Below are 19,337 nucleotides of genomic sequence, written 5' to 3'. Positions count from 1 at the left end.
CACCCACGTTAATAATAAAAAAAAAAAAACAAGGCAAAGCAAGTTATAACTATATACATATCGAGAGAGAGAGAGAGAGAGTATTCCTCATCCGTACTCAGCCCACTTCCTGAAAAGTTTATTCGTTTCTTTTCCTCGGAAAGAGGTTTTTTAGGAAAATTCAACCTTTAAAGTTTTGATCGTGGATTAGTTGTGATGCGCGCAAACTGACCCGAATACTCATATTAATCTAAAACAAATAGTAAAAGTGCCATAACTATACACCTATCCACCTGCTGTATTTTAATGCATTAATTTTAAACAATGCTCCTGATCATCTCTTAATCCACTCCTTTTCTTGAGAAGGAAATGCTTCTTAATTAATTAAGTGCCTAGCGGTACCATTTGCATAGCACCAAGATGTGTTTCTGCTCTTCAGCCGTCCTGTGCTTTCGTTCTTTCATTAATAGAGAAATGCTTTCTTAATAGCTTCAAGGGCGTATATGCACAGTACTTTATTCTAAAAAGAAAACCTGAGAACAATGTTATATTCGCGCACTAATTAATCAATTTAATGCTGTTCATATTATAAGAGTTGGGCAGTGAGCGAGTAATTAATCTGAAAATTACCATCTCAATTGCAGCTTGCAGACAAGAGGACGCCCCCTGCTGAACTGAGAGGTTTCTGGGTTTGTAATTAAAAAATCAAAGGAGACAAAGGGGATTCGGACATAAGTTTGACCACGAAATATTAATTATAATACATTAACAAAAGATCGAGAAGACAATGGTCTTAACTAAACTCCTTAAATTCATTAGGCGGGACTTAATAATTCAAAAATAGATGGCGGGCCATTGGATTCACGTATAAATTATACATGGTTTGTAGCATGTGGGATAGCGCGGAGGAGAAAAGGGAGGTGGGCTGGCAGCTGCACATGGAAGAGAGGAGTGGTGGGCATACAAAAATGTTTGCCACTCATGCAAAATGGTTGGACACCGGTAGATAAGAGTATACGAGCAATGGTGGGAGTTGTATGCGCATGCGTAGCTAGGTTAATATTATATAGGACAAGAAGACAATTGAGATTTGCTTCTATTTCAAGGCAAATGGGCAGTGCCTGTGGATCTGTGCACTGCCAAGTACTAGTGTGTGAAATACTCCTCCAGAGATGGATTGCGTTGCGTGATGTTACAGACATACAGTTGGGAAGATTCCCCCCAGCCTCCTGGTGTTCCTTAACTAGAGTTAATGGCGGAAAGATGAAAATTACTGCTACTGTGTATTGACGATGAGTGGACTGGTAGAGAGTCTTCATAATTCATACTCCTCTCCTCGCATGCATGCATGTACGCTTCTTTTCTTCTGTTCATCTAATAAAATAGTCAATAGTCCTCCTGATCCGATCATCCTTGTTTTTAATTACTGTATACCAATACTAGAAGGGCCCATGACGTGTGTGGATCGATGAATGTCCCTCACGTCATAGCCTCCTCCCCCGTGGCTCTTTGTTCATCATCATCATCATCATCAACGTTTTCTTGATCTCCTCTCTCTACTGCCGTGCCAAGAGCAGCGAAGTTTTGGACCAATGAAATAAACGGAGCAACTTTTGCTTCAGCTCAGTGGTGGTCCTCCTGCTGCTGCTGCCGCCTTCAGTTGATGTTCATGGAAAGCTCACTGGGCCGCGTGTTTTCTCTTAGTACAGTACGATACAATACGGGAGCGAAGGCCCAAGATGAAAATAACAAGACATTTTCAAAACAGGCAAGGCCTGCCCTCGTCTTAACACCAACCGGCCCCTAAACCCAATTATTGAACAAGCAGGGATTCCTTTTTAAAGTGGAAAGATAAGGCATTAATAATATCGCGTGGAAGGTTCAAGAATCATCCACGTGTAAACAAGAAGACTAAAGCGTGAATCTAACGCCCGCCCCCTTTGGAGGAGAGGAGAGGAGAGTACACTAGCGCGTGTGTTAGTTGAAATTTCCAAGGCCGAATCTTTTTTATTTTATTTTCGAGAAAAAAAAAAACAAACAAAAAAGGGGAAGAAGAATTCTAGTGTAGGAGTGTCGTTTGTAAGCAGTCCTTTCCTGAAAGTTTGTAACTCTTAACGACACGACCTCTCCCTGCCTATCTCGCCGCTTCTTTGCTTTGCTTGCCTGCCTTCCATTCCTTTTATTCTCAGATTCTCAATACTCTCATCTTTGCTTCATTGTTGGTGTTATCATCATTGAAATTGGAACATTCTCTCTTTGTCTCTGCCTATCGTCACTGTTGCGACCTGCAACTCCTAATTACAGGTGCTTTCAAATCCCTTTCCTCCTTCATTTCGTCTGCATGTTCTTCTTCTTCTTCTTTTTTACGATGTATAGATCCCTTAGCTTCAGTTTTTGTTCAATTCTTCCCTCTCTCTCTCTCAATAATAATAATAGTAGTAGCAACACTTCTGATATGGATTTAACCGAGAATCTCTCTTTTTTGTCTTGATTTTTAAGTTTAATTAATGGGTAAATTAACCGATTTAGCCCTGAGTGAGTAAACCGATAGAAGTTTTTGCGAAAATCGTCAACTATGTTTTTTAATCTGATTAGGTTAGGTTATGCAAATGCAAATCTGAGGCAAGAAAGCTTTCTCTATGTACTACAAATTAGCTAGTTAGTTGCCACTTTTTCAGAGTGCATTTCTGATTAGTAATTGATCAATAATTATAATTTTTTTTTTTTATATTCTGGTTATAACTGGTTATTATGCTTCAAAATAACACTTTTAATGTTTTACTCAATACAAAGATTGTGGTGCTCTTTGCTTGCATACTGCAGCATATGTTTGATTGGTGCGAAAACACAACTTCAGAATTAACTGCGGTTTCTAACAATTGTAATGTGCAAATTTGATGGATGGTTAGGTGACGGTTTCTTGCACACTGCATATGCATGCGGTTTTCTAGTTTTTGATTTGGTAAAAGTGAATCAGTTATGCACAAGGATAATAACAACACCGGTGCACCATCAACGCCTATTGCTAGGCTCCGGCATCGCAAGCGTTCCAGTGAGGTTCGTTGCTCCAAGTTTGATATATTTTTGTTTATTTAGAGGACTGCTTATAAACAACATAGATGTGCTGGATAGCTAGAGCGGTTTCCTTTAAAAAAATGAAAAACATGGATTTCTATAATGAATCTTCTGTTTGGTTTCTTAGGCTGTTGCAGACGCTAGTAAAGAAAATGGTGGCCGTTTACTTGTTAATGATCAGAACAAATACAAGTCAATGTGGATCCGTGCTCAGTCCACAATTTGGATGATTGGGAGCTTTGCGTTTGTTGTCTATATGGGACATCTCTATATTACTGCCATGGTGGTTGTCATCCAAATCTATATGGCAAAAGAGCTCTTCAATTTACTTAGGAAAGCAAATGAAGAAAGGCAACTTCCAGGATTTAGACTATTAAATTGGTAGGCAGGCTAAATTTTATTTTCAAGTTAAAAATTGTGTTTTTTTATGCTGTTATTTTCTCATGATTAAGTTGCATTACAATCCTAGTTTACTTTTAGATGCTATCTATTACATGTCTCACATAGGTTTGCCTGTTTCTCCTTTTCCTGTGTCAGGCACTTCTTCTTCACTGCTATGCTATTTGTGTATGGTCGCATACTCAATCAACGTCTTTACAACACTGTAACCTCAGGGAAATCCTTGTATCAGCTAGTGATCAGCCTAATCAAGTATCACATGGTTATCTGCTATTCCTTGTACATTGCAGGTTTGTCATAGATGTTACGTTTGTGCTTTATGTAAGAGCCTATTCCTGGCATTGCAAATTTGTTCCCTTTGCAGTGGCAGTTTGTTCTTGGCATTCTTCTGGCATTGATATTATAACTTGTGAAATCAACTCAGGTTTTATGTGGTTCATTCTTACACTGAAGAAGAAGATGTACAAGTATCAATTCGGCCAGTATGCTTGGACACATATGATTCTAATTGTGGTGTTTACACAGTCATCTTTCACTGTAGCCAATATTTTTGAAGGAATTTTCTGGTAATTTTTAAACTCTGACTGGAAGAGCTTTTCTAGCTTCCTCATCTGGCTATAGTGGCATGCATCTTTTTTCCATTTTGTGGCATGATCCCTGTCACTTTATTCTCCCAATGTCCAATGAAATCCTTTCCAACTTATTTTAACAATGTCTGGCTTTTCCATTGCTCATTTGAATGAGTTTGGAACTCCTGTTTGCTGAATACCTAAAGGGCAGAATTATGGAATCCTTTCAGAACTAAAATCCAATTGTTTCATGTCATAGGGCAGGAAAAGAAGGGATAAAGAGCTATATGGTAATCCTTGTTTCTAAGTTCATGACACATATAAAGGACAATGAATGCTGGCTGCTAAACAAAATCCATGGAAAAGTTGTATTAGTCAATGAGAGCATGTGGATTATGGCATCATGAAGTCATCTGCTGCTATTTTGTCCTTTCATTTTTCATGTTTTGTTTCATATTTGTTTCTTGTGGTACAAAAATCTTCTTTCTTGTGTGTGTGTTTAACAAGCTTAGTTTTCAAACTTATGGTAAACACTAATGACAATCCACAGTTGCCAATTTAAGTATGTTTGTGTACCATTTGATCTCATATGCTATTTTTTTATCTTATGTTACTGATAGCTTTTTGATTTTGTTCAAAATTTGTCTGCCTCATGTTATTGATTTTTTGGTGCTCATGCATAGATTTTCTTTGTGCAATGTAGGTTTCTTCTTCCAGCAACCCTTATTGTCATCAATGACATTTTTGCATATATATGTGGTTTCTTCTTTGGAAAAACCCCCCTGATCAAGTTATCTCCAAAGAAAACCTGGGAGGGATTCATTGGAGCATCTATCACAACTATGATTTCTGCATTTGTGGTGAGTATGGTTTCGCCTTCCTTTTTGCTGGACAACTTTTTGGGAATAAAATTAATTCTAATCACATTTTTCTGTGAGGATATACAAGAGTTATAGATGGATGTGGCTATGCTCACTGCATCATCTTGTGCTTTTAGTTTATCTGAACCATGTGAGGGTTGCAACCATCATAGTCACATATGACTCCTTTAGTTATGCTTATTCTGTTTATTTCAAATCTGGAGCTTTCCCAATTTTTATTCAGGTGATTTTATTATGTCCATAATTTGTATCTCAAAGTTTACCAGGTTCATTGACATTTTTCTATTCTATTGATTTTTGAATGCATTAAATAAATATAAAATCAGAAAAAAAATTTAAAAAAAAAATTCCAGCGGTAAATAAATAAAATATTAGAAAAAACAACTAATAAATTTTATTGTTTGAACCTTTTTTTTTCGAATTTTTAGTCAATTTTTATTTTACAAAAATTGTAATAACAGAAATCTGACACTGTGTCCCGCCCTACCTTTAAAAATCAAAATTAATGGACAAATGCTGCCTAATGGATCAAACCTCAGGCATCCAATTGCCCATACTGTAACCTCAAGGCTGCCTTTGTCAGAAATTTGTCATTAAATCAAGTGTGCTACAATAAATGATGTGTTTAATTGTAAACCATTCCTTATTGCTATTTTTAACTAAAAATTATTGGGGAAATGATCACGTTTTATTTTTTAGTTCCTTTTTGCTGTGAGAATTGTCATGGCCATGCCCATCACCTCATAAGTATTCTTGGATAACTGATTCTATGGTTGTTTATGCAGCTTGCAAACATCATGGGGCGTTTTCAGTGGCTAACATGTCCAAGGAAGGTAAATTGTTTTGACCAAATGTAATGTATTACTGCATAATAGCCTAATAGGTGCGTTGTTCACTGTAAAAGAAACTTGTGGCTTTGCAGGATTTATCAACTGGTTGGCTGCAATGTGATCCTGGGCCTTTGTTTAAGCCAGAGTATTTCACTCTACCTGGATGGATTCCTCAATGGGTGAGTAAGCTGACATTCAATTAGGCCTCAGATAGTTTTGAGCTATGGACTTATCACACACCAGAGGTAATCAACCTCAAAAATATTGATCCATTCTTGGTACAGCTTGAACCGTGTTGAACTTGGGTCTTGAATAGGAATGCATCTAGCATCTTATTTTGTTCTGACCAAAACTTTTTACATGTTATCTTGGTATTGTGTTTTTCTTTCTGAAAATTGATGCGATTACCTTGTCCTAGAGCCTTTGATCTGTTACCTGATAATTCCTCCACTATAAACCGGCACCACTAATTTAGCTGTCAACGGTTTTGAATGCTAATTTTGTTAATCCATTTCAGCATTTCAAAAGCAGTTCCAGGAAGAAATTTGGAAGTTACTGGACTGTGTTTATGTGAATAACATGTTCTTGTTCTTATTTAGTTCCCCTGGAAGGAGATCTCCATTTTACCTGTTCAATGGCACGCTCTATGTCTTGGTTTGTTTGCATCAATAATAGCACCTTTCGGAGGCTTTTTTGCAAGTGGCTTTAAAAGAGCTTTTAAAGTAAAGGTGTGCTCTTGTTCTTTTTGGCTCCAGAATTGAGGGAAAAAATGATGTTGCGATGCGTGACAGGCATTGCAGATGTTTATATGATCGTCTAACTAGTTTTCTTTCATTTGCAACAGGATTTTGGCGATAGCATTCCTGGTCATGGAGGGATTACAGATAGAATGGATTGCCAGGTAAGATATAATGAAGTTTTAATTGTTTATATAAATGGTAGTTTGTTTATCTGGGTGCTCTTCTCACCCCCCATGTTACACTCATTGGACAATTAACTGGCAATGCCCAAAATACAATATTATGTGCATTTTACTACTCTCTCAGTGATTACAAGTGATTGTCACATGATGTATATTAGTTTGCTTGCTGCATAATTGTAGCAGTTTTAGCAACATATAAATGGCTACTGATTCTACGGAGCCATGCATCCATGTACATCATCTTCATATTTAAAAATCATTTGATCTGATAATATATGGATATAGTCATGGGATATGATTACTTGGAACCTTGATTTAGACCAAAACTTGCACTTTTGCCATAAACAGAGAGATACTAAATAGCAGAGATCACTTCTCAACCAAGAACTACAAAATTCAAGGTGTTGTAAGTTTATTGAAGAGTAGATGCCTGTTCTCTACTTTTTGTTTATCTGTCAGAGGCAGATTTGAAAATAAAACATGTAAATCAATAGTGTACTTCAAGTTCAGTGTTGGTGTGCCATGCATGCCACAGCCACGCATTTTTTCTTATCTGATTAATTTGATACTTTGGTATAGATGGTGATGGCCGTGTTTGCATACATCTATCATCAATCATTTGTTGTGCCTCAAAGCGTCTCTGTTGATATGCTCATGGAACAGGTGAACTTCTAAGAGTTGTTCATATTATTGGTTCATATTTCTATATATGTTCTTGTAGATCAATGAATATCTGTGTGTACTGTGTTACTGTTTTGTAGATACTGAGAAGCCTCCCATACGAGGAGCAATATACCCTGTACACGAGGCTTGGGGAATTGATCCAAGGAAGGCCGACTTGACATCCTTAGATTTGCATAGCCTGCATCCATAGCATGCTTTAACTCCTGCCAGCATGTTTTGTACAAGGTGGCCTTGCACTGAAAGGAAGAAATGTTTGTATATGGTGTCATCTTTCCTATTTCCGGTGGACACATTCTTTAGGACATGCACTCTGTATAGTTTTAGCAGATTATTATGCAGTGACACTTAGAGATGGCAATGGATATTATCGGGTCGAGTTTTCACTATATTCATATCTTATTCATTGCTTATCGGGTAAGAATATTTTAGATATTTAATACCTGATAGGGTATTTTTTTGGGCATTCATTGCTCAAGTACTATTTATTATTTCTTATAAAATAAAATAATATATATTTAAAAAATATAAATAATCACGCATGTATGTATGTGTATGTAAATAATATCTATATTATATTCATTCATTTGGGCTGGTTTAGACAGTATTTATCGGGTTTTTGTTAAATTGTCATCGCCGGAAACACAATGAAATGTATTGGTGCTGTTGCTTCTTCTCAGCGGTACGGACAGCTACTTTTCTACCGAGACGAAGGAAGTGCAGATAGTGTTTTGAGGCAGCATTCATAGAAGCCTAGAGATAAGACTTTGTTGAAGTCAATTTTACAGTGCACCATGAATCTGTTAACGTACTTCAAATGAAGTACAGAAAATTGCAATTGTCCATCACATCTTGGATGCCTGATGAGTTGATGTTAATGCGAGTTGTGGCTTTTCAGAACATCCTCGAAAATATGAGCAGGCCTTCATTTTACATCGTATGATTTTTCACTCTTCTACATTTGGTTGGCAGTGCAATATTTTTTTATTATGATTTTTTAAAAAATATTTTTTATATTAAGATATATTAAAATTATATATTTTTATTATTTTTTTAAAATTATTTTTAAAATTAATACTTCAAAACTATTCAAAACATATAAACAAATTTATTTTCATAGAAACACAGTGCAATCCAAACATTCTCTATGTTGACAGTATGCGTCGTGAGGACAGCACAATCTCGCCATCCACACCACCGTCTTCATTACGCAAGTGGAGAGCTAAACATTATAATGATAAGAACAACAAAGAAAATAAAAGAAGACGCAAAGTCTTCATAATCTTCAGCATTTTTGCTTGTCAAGACATGATTGTCTTCCATGCATCACCACCCAAAGTTAACGATAATATTGAGTGCCTTGTGCCAGCAGCAGACTATTTATTTGATTGATAAAGCATGCCGTCCTCGCGCTTTTCAGCTGAAATATTGATTTCAGCTGAAATATTGAGGGATTGCCTTCTTCGTACTCCCAAGGCAAACAAAGGAAGCAGAAAAAATCACCCGTTTTCCTTCAATGGGAAACAGCTCTAACCGAGCTCACTATCAAAACTCTCATCGCCGACCACCTCAGTAATGCCGCCATAGGAGAAGTTACACTTGGAAGGAAAAGGGATCACATAGGAAGAATGATCAGGGTGATTAATGATTAAGTTCGCAACTTTCCAATCAGAAACGAGTCAAGTCCCTCAAAAGGAACGGGCAAAGTCAAGACTCTTTCAACCAAAATTCATGATTTCTCAGAGTTCAAAACAAATTCATCACGGAATTGTAGGTTTCTAGGACAGAAAAGGAAGCTATCAAAACCCAAACAATCTAACCTGAAACTTCCTGCAAAGCATACAAGTATTGTACATATTCTACTCAAACAAGAACGATTTTCATGTTTGATATTTATCCACCAGGTCCGTTCAGTTGAACACAATAGTGAATGATCCTTGCTTTCTAGCCTGCCAAAACTCCCAAGTGCCTCAAACAATTAGCAAAGACTAATAATTTCATTGATTCACTTCTTTCATTGAGCCTTCGGTTTCTCAATCTTCACATATGGAAGAACGCCCATAAAATGGACCACTTTGGGGGACCATCCCCGTTGCTGAGCACGGCAGAACATCAAGAACGTGTTTGCAAAGTATGAATTAAAACCCATAAAGACATGCCACAAAGCATGACCCTGTGGGTTTATCGGCCAACTTGATATCTCCTTGCAGAAAATACGATCAAAAAGCCAACACAAAGTACCAATGAGAAGGGTAGCCACATACATCTTTGCAAGCCGCTTAGCAGAGACATCCTGTGTATAAATGTAGTACTTGTACATTCGAGGGATGCAGAGGAGGCAGAGGATCGCATAATGCACCTTGAAGCCAATTCCAAAACGCACCACTGAATGGACAGCAGCAAAAACAGCACCATACAGAAAGAGGAAGGTTGGCATTGTACTGCGATAATGCCAATCCGGTGAGTGGAGGATGTACATATATAGAAGCATTTCCCATACCATGGGGGTTTCATCACTCTGTTGTTGCCTGGAAATAAATTTCAACCATCATCTTCAAGCGTGAATCTCAACAATAAAAAACATTCATGGAAGTTCAGTATACTCACTCCATATAGGTAAGCCTAAAAAAGTGTAGAGAGAGAGAGAGAGAGAGAGAGAGAGATCTTGTTGATTGAGGGGTGTCATTTCTAAGTGTCAGTGGATTGTATTTCAACAAGAATACGAATGTATTGCACTAAGCCTGCAGCAATGGTGGATGTAGAAGAAAATACATCATGAAGCTGAGCCGTTTTTATCTTTTCAGGCATGCAGAACTCTTTTAACCAGACATGTATACTATTGAGAAAGCTATCTGTTGGATGACTGCCAAATGCTTCCATGTGGACTTGAGGCTGAAGCAAAAACAGATCTTTCCACCTACTCTCTTTCGCTCCCTTAAGTCAATTCCTAATATGAACCCTATGCCACTCTCTATTCATGTATGTAACTCAAGTAAAAAGGATGATTAGATTTTCACACATCCCGAAAAATTCCCTTTAATGCCATTCCTAATCATGTACCTTTTGGGGCATCGAGCCATCCAACATCATCAATGCCTTTAAATGAGATAGGGTGGGAACCCCAGGACATAGAAAATAACACAAACATAGAATCTAAATCAACTTTTTGAAGAAAAAAGATATGATCTTTTCTAATAACCGCTGAAAGAAAGCAGCGATGCAATTTTGAGTTTCCTTGCCTTCAGTGGGCAGAATAAGAAGATTGCACTGTGATGTAACACAAACATTTCTCACAGGATAAGTCATACAAAAGTTCACAACCATTATGGCTCCACGAGCTCAGACTATTTAAATGTTTTCTCCGCAAACTATGCACCAGCAACCCTACTTATATATACAAATGATAATCACTCACATCAATCTTTTTAGAGCACACCATAGATACAGAACCAGGAAGGAGCCTATCCCAAATGAAAGGCAAGAGCAATGGTTCAAACTGCATCTAATGAGCATCTACCGATGATGATGATGATTTGTGATAAGGACAATTTATTTGTGACTTGAAGACAAAAAAGTAGTAATGGAGCTGCCCGATAAAGACCGCATTGCCAATGTAAACCAACAGAAAATTCAAACTAAAGGAGTTTTATTTAGTTGGGAAATTCAGAATAAATTATCACAACTGCCAGCATATGATGCATTCTATTCAAATTTTCATTCATCAAGCTATCAGGTGTTCTACCAGCAAACATGAGAGAACTATCCATAGATAAAAAATTGTTGGATAAGAGATCATTGGTGTAAAAGATGAAGGGGAAAAAAAAGAGAGAGTGATGCTTACACATGTTGCAAAGTGGCGTGGAAAATCATGCTTCCAATAGCAAGTATCATGTTAGATATATGGAGAACACTAAATCTCTTCTCAAACCGCTGCCTCAATGCGTTTATAAGGCCAATGAGTGCCAAAAGAATGCATGGTATATTAGAAAGGGTGTTGTAGAATTCGGCAATATAAGAAGAATATGCATAATTCTTCTCACAGCACTCGGTTGTAGACGTGACAGGACCCCAGAAGCTCGATATTCCTCCCTCAGCCATTCTCGCTGAAGTATGCTTAAACTTTGAAAAGATTGGACAAATTCTCTAATCTCAGTAGGGTGTAAACAGAAAAGATCAAGTGTCTGCAGATTCAGCAACCCAAAAATCCAGTTAGACAACGTAACAATGGAGAAGATTATTCATGAAAAAATCGAGAGCACGGCCAAACAATCGCGGGTTTTTCTTTTTCGTTTTGTTCATCTAAAAGATTCATTTAATTTGCGCTCGAAATGTGAAAAAGCGTGCATCTTTGCCGTGCAAAGGTGAAGAAAACAGGCAGGAGTTCAGGGCTCGTAGTAATCTACAAACAGGAAGAGATGAGATAGAACTGGGGTTAAGCCCAACTCCAATGATGATCAAATCTAGTAAATAACTAATCCAGATTTAAGAAAAACAACGATAAGATCCAATCCAACCCATCCCTCGTAATTTACTTTTAACAAGAATGAATGAATCAAGCAAGCAAGATTTACCTTGAGGTAGTTGGAAAAAAAAGAAGAGAGAGGATATGGTGATGAAATTGATTGTCTGTGGTGGGCTTAAGAATACATGTCTCCGTCTCCGTCTCCGTCTCTTTCTAAAATGAAAGCTAACAGACAAATAACTTAATTAATTAATAATCGGGCGAAGAGAGCAGGGCAGGGAAGAGGAGGGGGAAGGTAGGAGAGGGGAGGAGATTCTGTTTTCGGCATTTCGAGAGGCAAGGCAGCAGCTGCAGCACGCACGATCCAAAGAACCAGAGAAGCATTAAACTCTTTCCTCTTTTTTAATTTAGCGAGGCTACTTTTGACTTTTTCTCGATTGCTTTCGTCGTCGTTGTCTACGCGTTCGTTCTGCGAGTCAAAAATCAAAAGTGGCCCGCTCTCTCTCTCTTGAGGCTGATGCTTTACAGCTTTTAGTCGGCAAGTTCCCGGGCCTCCATATCATGCAGCATCACATTTAACACCCCAGCTCAAGCCCATTTAATTTAACACACCAGCGCAAGCCCATTTAACACCCCAGCTCGAGCCCATTTAACCCTTCTATGCCCTAACATCTTGGGTCAGAACTTACCATTAAATTAAGGTGAAGTCACCAAGCATCCCGTAAAAAGGTTTCGTTGTGTGACAAACTAACTGTGAGAAGCATGTATGTATGTAGGAACATACTTTCCATCATATATATATATATATATGATGGAAAGTAAATGACTTTAGGAAACCTCAGTTTAGTCTCAAACAATTAATTGGCTCATTGAATGGAGAGAGGAAGGGAGTGTGTGTGTGGATTAGATTCATTGAACTTGGACATGTGTGTGTGTGTGTGTGTGTAGACATCCTAAGAACACTTCAGTCTTGTTAGAAGAGCACTGCGGCTATTTTCCACGTCCAAGAATATATGTATAGGAAATTAAGGGAAATATGTATCCTTGATCTTGACACTCATAATTTACTTATTACAATTGCTCAGCTGTAGTGCTTGAGTAATCCAATCCTTGACTATTCGATCGAGCATTAGTGGTCATGCATGCATGTCACTGATCAGCCCACCCCCTTCTAATCTCTGCCGTTCTCGTTAGAACACTATTAATCTCCCTTAATATAAAAAAAACAAAACATTAAATATTGATATGATTTCAATCTAAACAGATCTTGATAAACACCCGATTGATGCATTTGAGGTTATTTCCAAGGTTAATAATTGAATTTTAAATGAAATCCAAATCTAAAAATAGTATAAAAATAAATCAGAGATCACCTCCTCGATCTATAATTTTCTTTCTAAAGAGGTGAAATTTTATATTAAAACTAGTTTTTTTAATATACCTATCTATGCATGATCTCCTCTTTATGGACTATATATTAAAAAAGTTAACATATAAAACAAAACAAAATGAATTAATTTATCTATTTTAAACATGAATTCAGTTTATCTATCAATTAAATTCAAAATAAACACTATAATTCAATTAAATCACAATAAAGAATTGAATCCAACAACAATTATTCTTATGCTATTATATTCTAAAGGATCATGCACCAATAAAGAATTGAATCCAACAACAATTATTATTCTTATGCTATTATATTCTAATTCCTTGACGTATCGTATAAAGTATATTATTGGCGTATCATATAAAATTTATTATTATTATTTTTATTGTTATTATTATTATTATTATTATGCTCAAGGATCATGCACCTTAAGTGATATATATATATATATATATATATGTGTGTGTGTGTGTGTGTGTGTGCCCGCGCGGGTGTGTACATGTTGGGTCATGATCAATAATTAGTGTAGAATATACAGAGCTATCCATGCAGGCGTCCCCCGAAAGGAACCCAATCAAAACCTTTTTATAATTAATTAAAAAGAAGGGAAAATAACCGCATGTGTGAGTCATTCAAGTGAGTGAGTTGTGTTGAGTTAGACTCAAATCATAGATTAGAAAACGTATTTAAAGAGGAGAAGTAGTAAATAAACGCATGCACATCCGGCCGGGAATATGCCGCCCGTGTATCGTTTTAAGAAACAAAATACTGAAAATCAAGCAGCAGCTTCTCAGGTAGCCAAATTTAGATGGGCGCCGACAGGCAATGCATGCGTGCCAATTAGGCAATGAACCTAGACCTTAAATAGTAGAGAGATTCTTTCAAGATTAACGCAATAAAGTCGACATACACACACGGACACAGTCATGGTCATAGCTAGTCCCACACACTTCAGCCCTATCCTGCCAGTTGTATATATAATTGTCTTCACAATATCGACATCTTCGTGTCGCCCTTCCTCTCCCTTAATCTGAATACATACAGCACTGTATCACCACATCTTAATTTACACCATCTTCTTCCTGAAGTTTCTGTTTAATTTCTACTGAAATCATTCTCCTCACACACACATATATAGCATCAAAAGCTTGCTTTCGAGAAAGCATGTACTAAAAGGCGAGGAGAGAATCAAGAAAATTATATAGCAGTACTGCTTGTCAAGGAAAAATATGGCTAACACTGGCCCGGTGAGGTTCGAGAGGGTAGCTGCAGCTTTCAACGAGGCATCTCGGGTTATTAGGCTTTACGAGAGTGGTAAGAGCGAGCACTTCTCTCCCGACAACAGTTCTGCTGATCTTGTCAATTCTTTTATTGAAACAGAATATAGGAATCAATTTGGAGGTACCGGAGGAGATCAAAACAAGGGTCATCGAGATCGTCTTGAAGACTCATCGGATTGCTCTTATTCTGAAAACAAAGAAAGGTTAGTGAATTTGCTGAATACCATAGATGACGTGAGAGAAAAGATTTGCCAAGAGATAGGGTTCATAGGAGAAAGATCATCCCAAAGCTTTAAGCATAGATTGATGTCTCGTTTACGTGACCGCGGCTTTGATGCTGGTGAGTGCATTTTCCCTATCTAGTATACACAAACAAACAAATTTATGTTTTTCCTTCTCGATCTGTCTTTCTATTAATTCGTTCTTTCTCTTACCTCTTATTTCTGCTAAAGGCATTTTGTGCTGTTGCGAAGAGAAAAGACATCAAATTGATGTTATCTTACTTGTTTTTTCTCGAGTCAAAACTATATATATATAAAAAAACCCTGCAATACCAAAAAAAAGATGCCTTAATTTGCTTAGATAACTTGTTTTATCTCATATGATACATACCATTTTTTTAAATTTTTTTTAATGAACATACGAATTATTTGAATATGTATGTAAATACAATTTTGCTCCAATGTCGGATGCCGACACTTATCTTGAATTGGCAATTTCATTTATTAACCATTTTGACCAATCAAAATTAAAATGTTGTAGCAATGTTACTTATTTGTCATCTAATTTTGTTCGCAATCTGTCCTTGTAAAGGTCTTTGCAAATCACGGTGGGAGAAATTTGGGAGGCATCCAGCAGGAGATTATGAGTATGTGGATGTGAATGTTAGTGGAAATCGCTACATTGTTGAGGTGTTTTTCGCAGGAGAGTTCGAAATTGCTCGTCCCACCAGTCGTTACGCTGAATTGCTTGATGTTTTCCCCCGAGTGTACGTTGGGACGCCTGAGGATGTTAAGCAGATTGTGAGATTAATGTGCAATGCAATGAGAGAATCCATGAAAGCCGTGGGAATGCACGTGCCACCTTGGAGGAGAGAGGGGTACTTGCAAGCAAAGTGGTTTGGTCATTACAAGCGGACAACATTAAATGAAGTGTCAACTAGAACGTCGGGATCGAAGTCTGATCACGAGGGCACTCCTGCAAAACGAGCTACTGGGTATGAGACTTTGCCAGTCAGAGTTTATTACTGCAGAGATGATTTCGCAAGTAGGGTGGACTGTTTTATCTCATATGATACATACCATTTTTTTAAATTTTTTTTAATGAACATACGAATTATTTGAATATGTATGTAAATACAATTTTGCTCCAATGTCGGATGCCGACACTTATCTTGAATTGGCAATTTCATTTATTAACCATTTTGACCAATCAAAATTAAAATGTTGTAGCAATGTTACTTATTTGTCATCTAATTTTGTTCGCAATCTGTCCTTGTAAAGGTCTTTGCAAATCACGGTGGGAGAAATTTGGGAGGCATCCAGCAGGAGATTATGAGTATGTGGATGTGAATGTTAGTGGAAATCGCTACATTGTTGAGGTGTTTTTCGCAGGAGAGTTCGAAATTGCTCGTCCCACCAGTCGTTACGCTGAATTGCTTGATGTTTTCCCCCGAGTGTACGTTGGGACGCCTGAGGATGTTAAGCAGATTGTGAGATTAATGTGCAATGCAATGAGAGAATCCATGAAAGCCGTGGGAATGCACGTGCCACCTTGGAGGAGAGAGGGGTACTTGCAAGCAAAGTGGTTTGGTCATTACAAGCGGACAACATTAAATGAAGTGTCAACTAGAACGTCGGGATCGAAGTCTGATCACGAGGGCACTCCTGCAAAACGAGCTACTGGGTATGAGACTTTGCCAGTCAGAGTTTATTACTGCAGAGATGATTTCGCAAGTAGGGTGGACTGGGAGTTAGCCATTTGACTGCTGCATTCAGAAGCAATGGCATAGACAGGTGATCAACTGATCATGATCGTTGCTAATTTAATTTCCAGAAGAGTGCTTTGGTAGCTACCAATAGCTAGCCAAAGGCCAAGGCCAAGGGTAAATTAAGCAGTGTAGAAGGAAATAATAGCATTTGTTTCTTCGGGTTGTACTTTTGATGATTTAGTTTTGTAACTACCTCCCATTTGGGAATCTTAAAGGGAGCAATTTTGCTTCGAAAGCGATAAAGACAAGGGAAGGCACTTAAGTTTGGCGTTCTGCTAGTATTAAAAACATCCAAATTGAGGTTTGGCATAAATCTCCACAGATATCTCCATCTTCTTGAAAGCACACTGGCAACTGCTGCTGCTTCAACTGTCTATAATGATAATATGAACGAGAATTTCATTTGGAAAATATGCACATAAGACAACTGAGCTTCACACCCCATATGAAATTAACATGGTTTATATCCTCAAACAGTGCAGGACGTGTCAGAAACAAAATCCCAGATGAAATTGAAATAAAAGGCACTTCCTTTCTCAGTGAAAACGTGAAGAAAAATCAGAATTTATAAACCCATAAAAAATTAAAGCAGCTTTAGTTAATAAAACAAATAATTAAAACACAAAATCACAATAAACAATCAAATTTCAACTATTTAACCATTATAAGAAGAATGAATAAACACCCATAGTCCTCCTCTTTTTAAAAAAAAATACCTCCTTTCCCGAACTTACTCCCCTTCCTTCTCTTTCATACTCGGTATAAACCATCTATCATGTTAAGTAAACAACTCCTTCCCCCTCACTTCCAATGGACAACAATCTCGTGCCGATTCTAACATCAAAAAACAACCCCCACTTTCCTAAAGCTCCCTTTACTGGTTCTACTACCTCCGCTTCCCTGCAAACAGAAAGAGGAAGGCAAGACTAAAAGAGGGATAGGAGTTTCATGTTTCAATGCTGCCCCCTCTGCTCTGAATAAAAAGAAGGAAAAGGCCAAGAGAGAGAGAGAGAGAGAGAGAGAGAGGTGATTCTAGACGGCTCACCACATAATTTGAGATAGAGGGAAAAAATAAAAAAAGACTTGTAAACAAAAGTGGGAAAAACAGTGTTGTGTGAGTGGGTATACAGTGTTTTCCCACACCAATTGTTTTTTTTCTGTAATTTAATGCTGCAATTATAACTGTTATGGAAGTGAAAAGTAAGCAGCAGGTTAGAAAGGCAAACATCTATGGCTCTTGTCTATCGCTTGACTCTTTCTTTCTTCCATCAGTCCTTTTTCCTAACCCTCTGGAGCTAGGAGTCCAGGCAAAGCAGCTGGGCGGTAGAGGCACGGGCAGGAGTTTCAGTTGACCGAGCGGATCCATAAGCACCTGTGGCAAAGACAGTGGCATGCTTTCCAAGTCAAGAGCTAGCATCGGAGGCAAAGGTTGGGAAGGCGCGGGTACAAAACCATGGAGATTATTTTGCCAGCAAGGTTGGATTGAAAGAAAGCCTGCAGCCAAAATAGGTTCTCGTCACAGCAGTAATAAATCTTGCTTCTCAGGGGCATCTCAAGGATCGGGTAGTGCTTCCTCTCAGGTTCGGCAGCCACTACCTCACCTCCCACGCCCATCTTCATCATCTCCTTCTGACTCTTGTTCCTGATCTCCATGCCAAATCTACAAGCGATATCAGGCCTTGGATTGCTTTAACCGCAGTAATTACTCTTTTTAAGGAATCATCCTCCCATTGACTTAGCTGTCATGGTTGCAGAAGCCAATACAAACTCTTTTAAATTAATATCAATAGTACGCGAACAATGGTGCTAATATGCATGTTACCTAAACTATTGCTAATCCAGTTTCTCTTCTGTGGGCGTAGATAACGGCACATGTTTGCATATATCTCATGCAATGTTTCTATTAAAACCCTTTCTTCTACTACTCCTATCTTAAATAATATTGTTTATTGTACTCAAGTACCAGCTTATCTCCTCTTTATTAATAAATTCTGTCAAGATAATAATATTCTTTTTAAACTTATTGGTTCTGATTTTTTTATTAAGAATATTTTGTTGGAAAACACGTTTTTGACCGGACTAAATAATAATAAATTATATCCTATCAATCTTTGTTAATTATTTATTTCACCATATTATACCCTTACAATAATTGTTAGCGTTAAAACTCCTATTTTCATTTGGCAATGTCGTCTAGACCATTTTTTTTATACTCTTTTTTGTGTTATTTTTAAATTTTCTCTTCCAAATAGTGATTTCGTAAATAAAACATCAGTTTGTACATCTTGTTAATTAGACAAGTCTTTTGTGTTATTTTTAAATTTTCTCTTCCAGTGATTTCGTAAATAAAACATCAGTTTTTACATCTTGTCAATTAGACAAGTATAAATAATTGATCCTTTTTTGATTCATCAAGAGAATGCACTGCTCTCTTAAAAATAATTCACTTTGATGTCTAGTCCACTTCGCACCTTTCTTGAATGATTGTTGTTATTATGTTATTTTTATTTATAATTTTTCTCGTTTTTATTAGATGTTTTCTATTTCAAATAAGTCTGATATTTATTCTATATTTGTTAAATTCAAGCTTTTAGTAGAGCAACAATATCAATTCACAATTCAACAATTTTAAAGTGATAATAATGGTGAATATTGTTCCACCATCTTTAAATATTTTTTAAGGGATAATGAAATTTTTCATCGACTATCATGTCCTCGCACTTCTCAATAAAATAGTCTCGCTAAGAGGAAACATCATCATGTTATAAATATGGGATTTACTCTTCTAGCTCAATCAGGTTTATCAAAGAAATTTTGGGTTGATGCTTTTCTCATCGCTATCTTCATCATTAATCGACTTCCTACTAAAATTCTTAATT

At 37.2% G+C, this 19,337-nt stretch overlaps 3 protein-coding genes and 1 long non-coding RNA gene across 5 annotated transcripts; 2 read left to right on the top strand and 2 right to left on the bottom strand.

Moving 5' to 3' along the window:
* Positions 1-2,016: 2,016 nt before the first annotated feature.
* LOC105115769 (phosphatidate cytidylyltransferase-like) lies at positions 2,017-7,806 on the top strand. 2 transcript variants are annotated; one of them, XM_011012784.1, is made up of 12 exons: positions 2,017-2,283; positions 2,957-3,036; positions 3,182-3,435; positions 3,592-3,743; positions 3,878-4,019; positions 4,726-4,882; positions 5,689-5,736; positions 5,826-5,912; positions 6,333-6,461; positions 6,578-6,634; positions 7,235-7,318; positions 7,417-7,806. In XM_011012784.1, the coding sequence occupies exons 2-12, from the start codon at positions 2,959-2,961 to the stop codon at positions 7,495-7,497; spliced, it is 1,269 nt and encodes a 422-aa protein (XP_011011086.1). In that variant the 5' UTR covers positions 2,017-2,283; positions 2,957-2,958; the 3' UTR covers positions 7,498-7,806. The 2 variants fall into 2 exon arrangements, with proteins under 2 accessions (XP_011011086.1, XP_011011085.1); XM_011012783.1 differs by having other exon boundaries at positions 2,889-3,036.
* Positions 7,807-9,004: 1,198 nt separating this feature from the next.
* ATCES1 (Alkaline phytoceramidase (aPHC)) lies at positions 9,005-12,282 on the bottom strand. Its single transcript, XM_011012782.1, has 3 exons — positions 11,908-12,282; positions 11,178-11,517; positions 9,005-9,864 (listed from the first exon to the last, which is right to left on the bottom strand). The coding sequence occupies exons 2-3, from the start codon at positions 11,432-11,434 to the stop codon at positions 9,351-9,353; spliced, it is 771 nt and encodes a 256-aa protein (XP_011011084.1). The 5' UTR covers positions 11,435-11,517; positions 11,908-12,282; the 3' UTR covers positions 9,005-9,350.
* Positions 12,283-14,174: 1,892 nt separating this feature from the next.
* Positions 14,175-16,693, top strand: LOC105115767 (uncharacterized). The gene is made up of 3 exons (XM_011012781.1): positions 14,175-14,808; positions 15,282-15,739; positions 16,428-16,693. Exons 1-3 carry the CDS (start codon positions 14,418-14,420, stop codon positions 16,485-16,487), a joined length of 909 nt encoding a protein of 302 aa, XP_011011083.1. The 5' UTR covers positions 14,175-14,417; the 3' UTR covers positions 16,488-16,693.
* A 344-nt stretch (positions 16,694-17,037) lies between these two features.
* Positions 17,038-18,403, bottom strand: LOC105115766 (uncharacterized). The gene is made up of 2 exons (XR_840386.1): positions 17,685-18,403; positions 17,038-17,358 (listed from the first exon to the last, which is right to left on the bottom strand). It is a non-coding gene; the product is annotated as an uncharacterized LOC105115766 (long non-coding RNA).
* Between the last annotated feature and the right edge of the window lie 934 nt (positions 18,404-19,337).

The sequence above is a fragment of the Populus euphratica genome, unplaced genomic scaffold (assembly GCF_000495115.2).
Source record: "Populus euphratica unplaced genomic scaffold, PopEup_1.0 scaffold761.1, whole genome shotgun sequence".
In the NCBI taxonomy this organism is placed as follows: Eukaryota; Viridiplantae; Streptophyta; class Magnoliopsida; order Malpighiales; family Salicaceae; genus Populus; species Populus euphratica.
The sequence above is the reverse complement of the archived record's forward strand: the minus strand, read 5'-3'. Positions and strand labels throughout refer to the sequence as shown.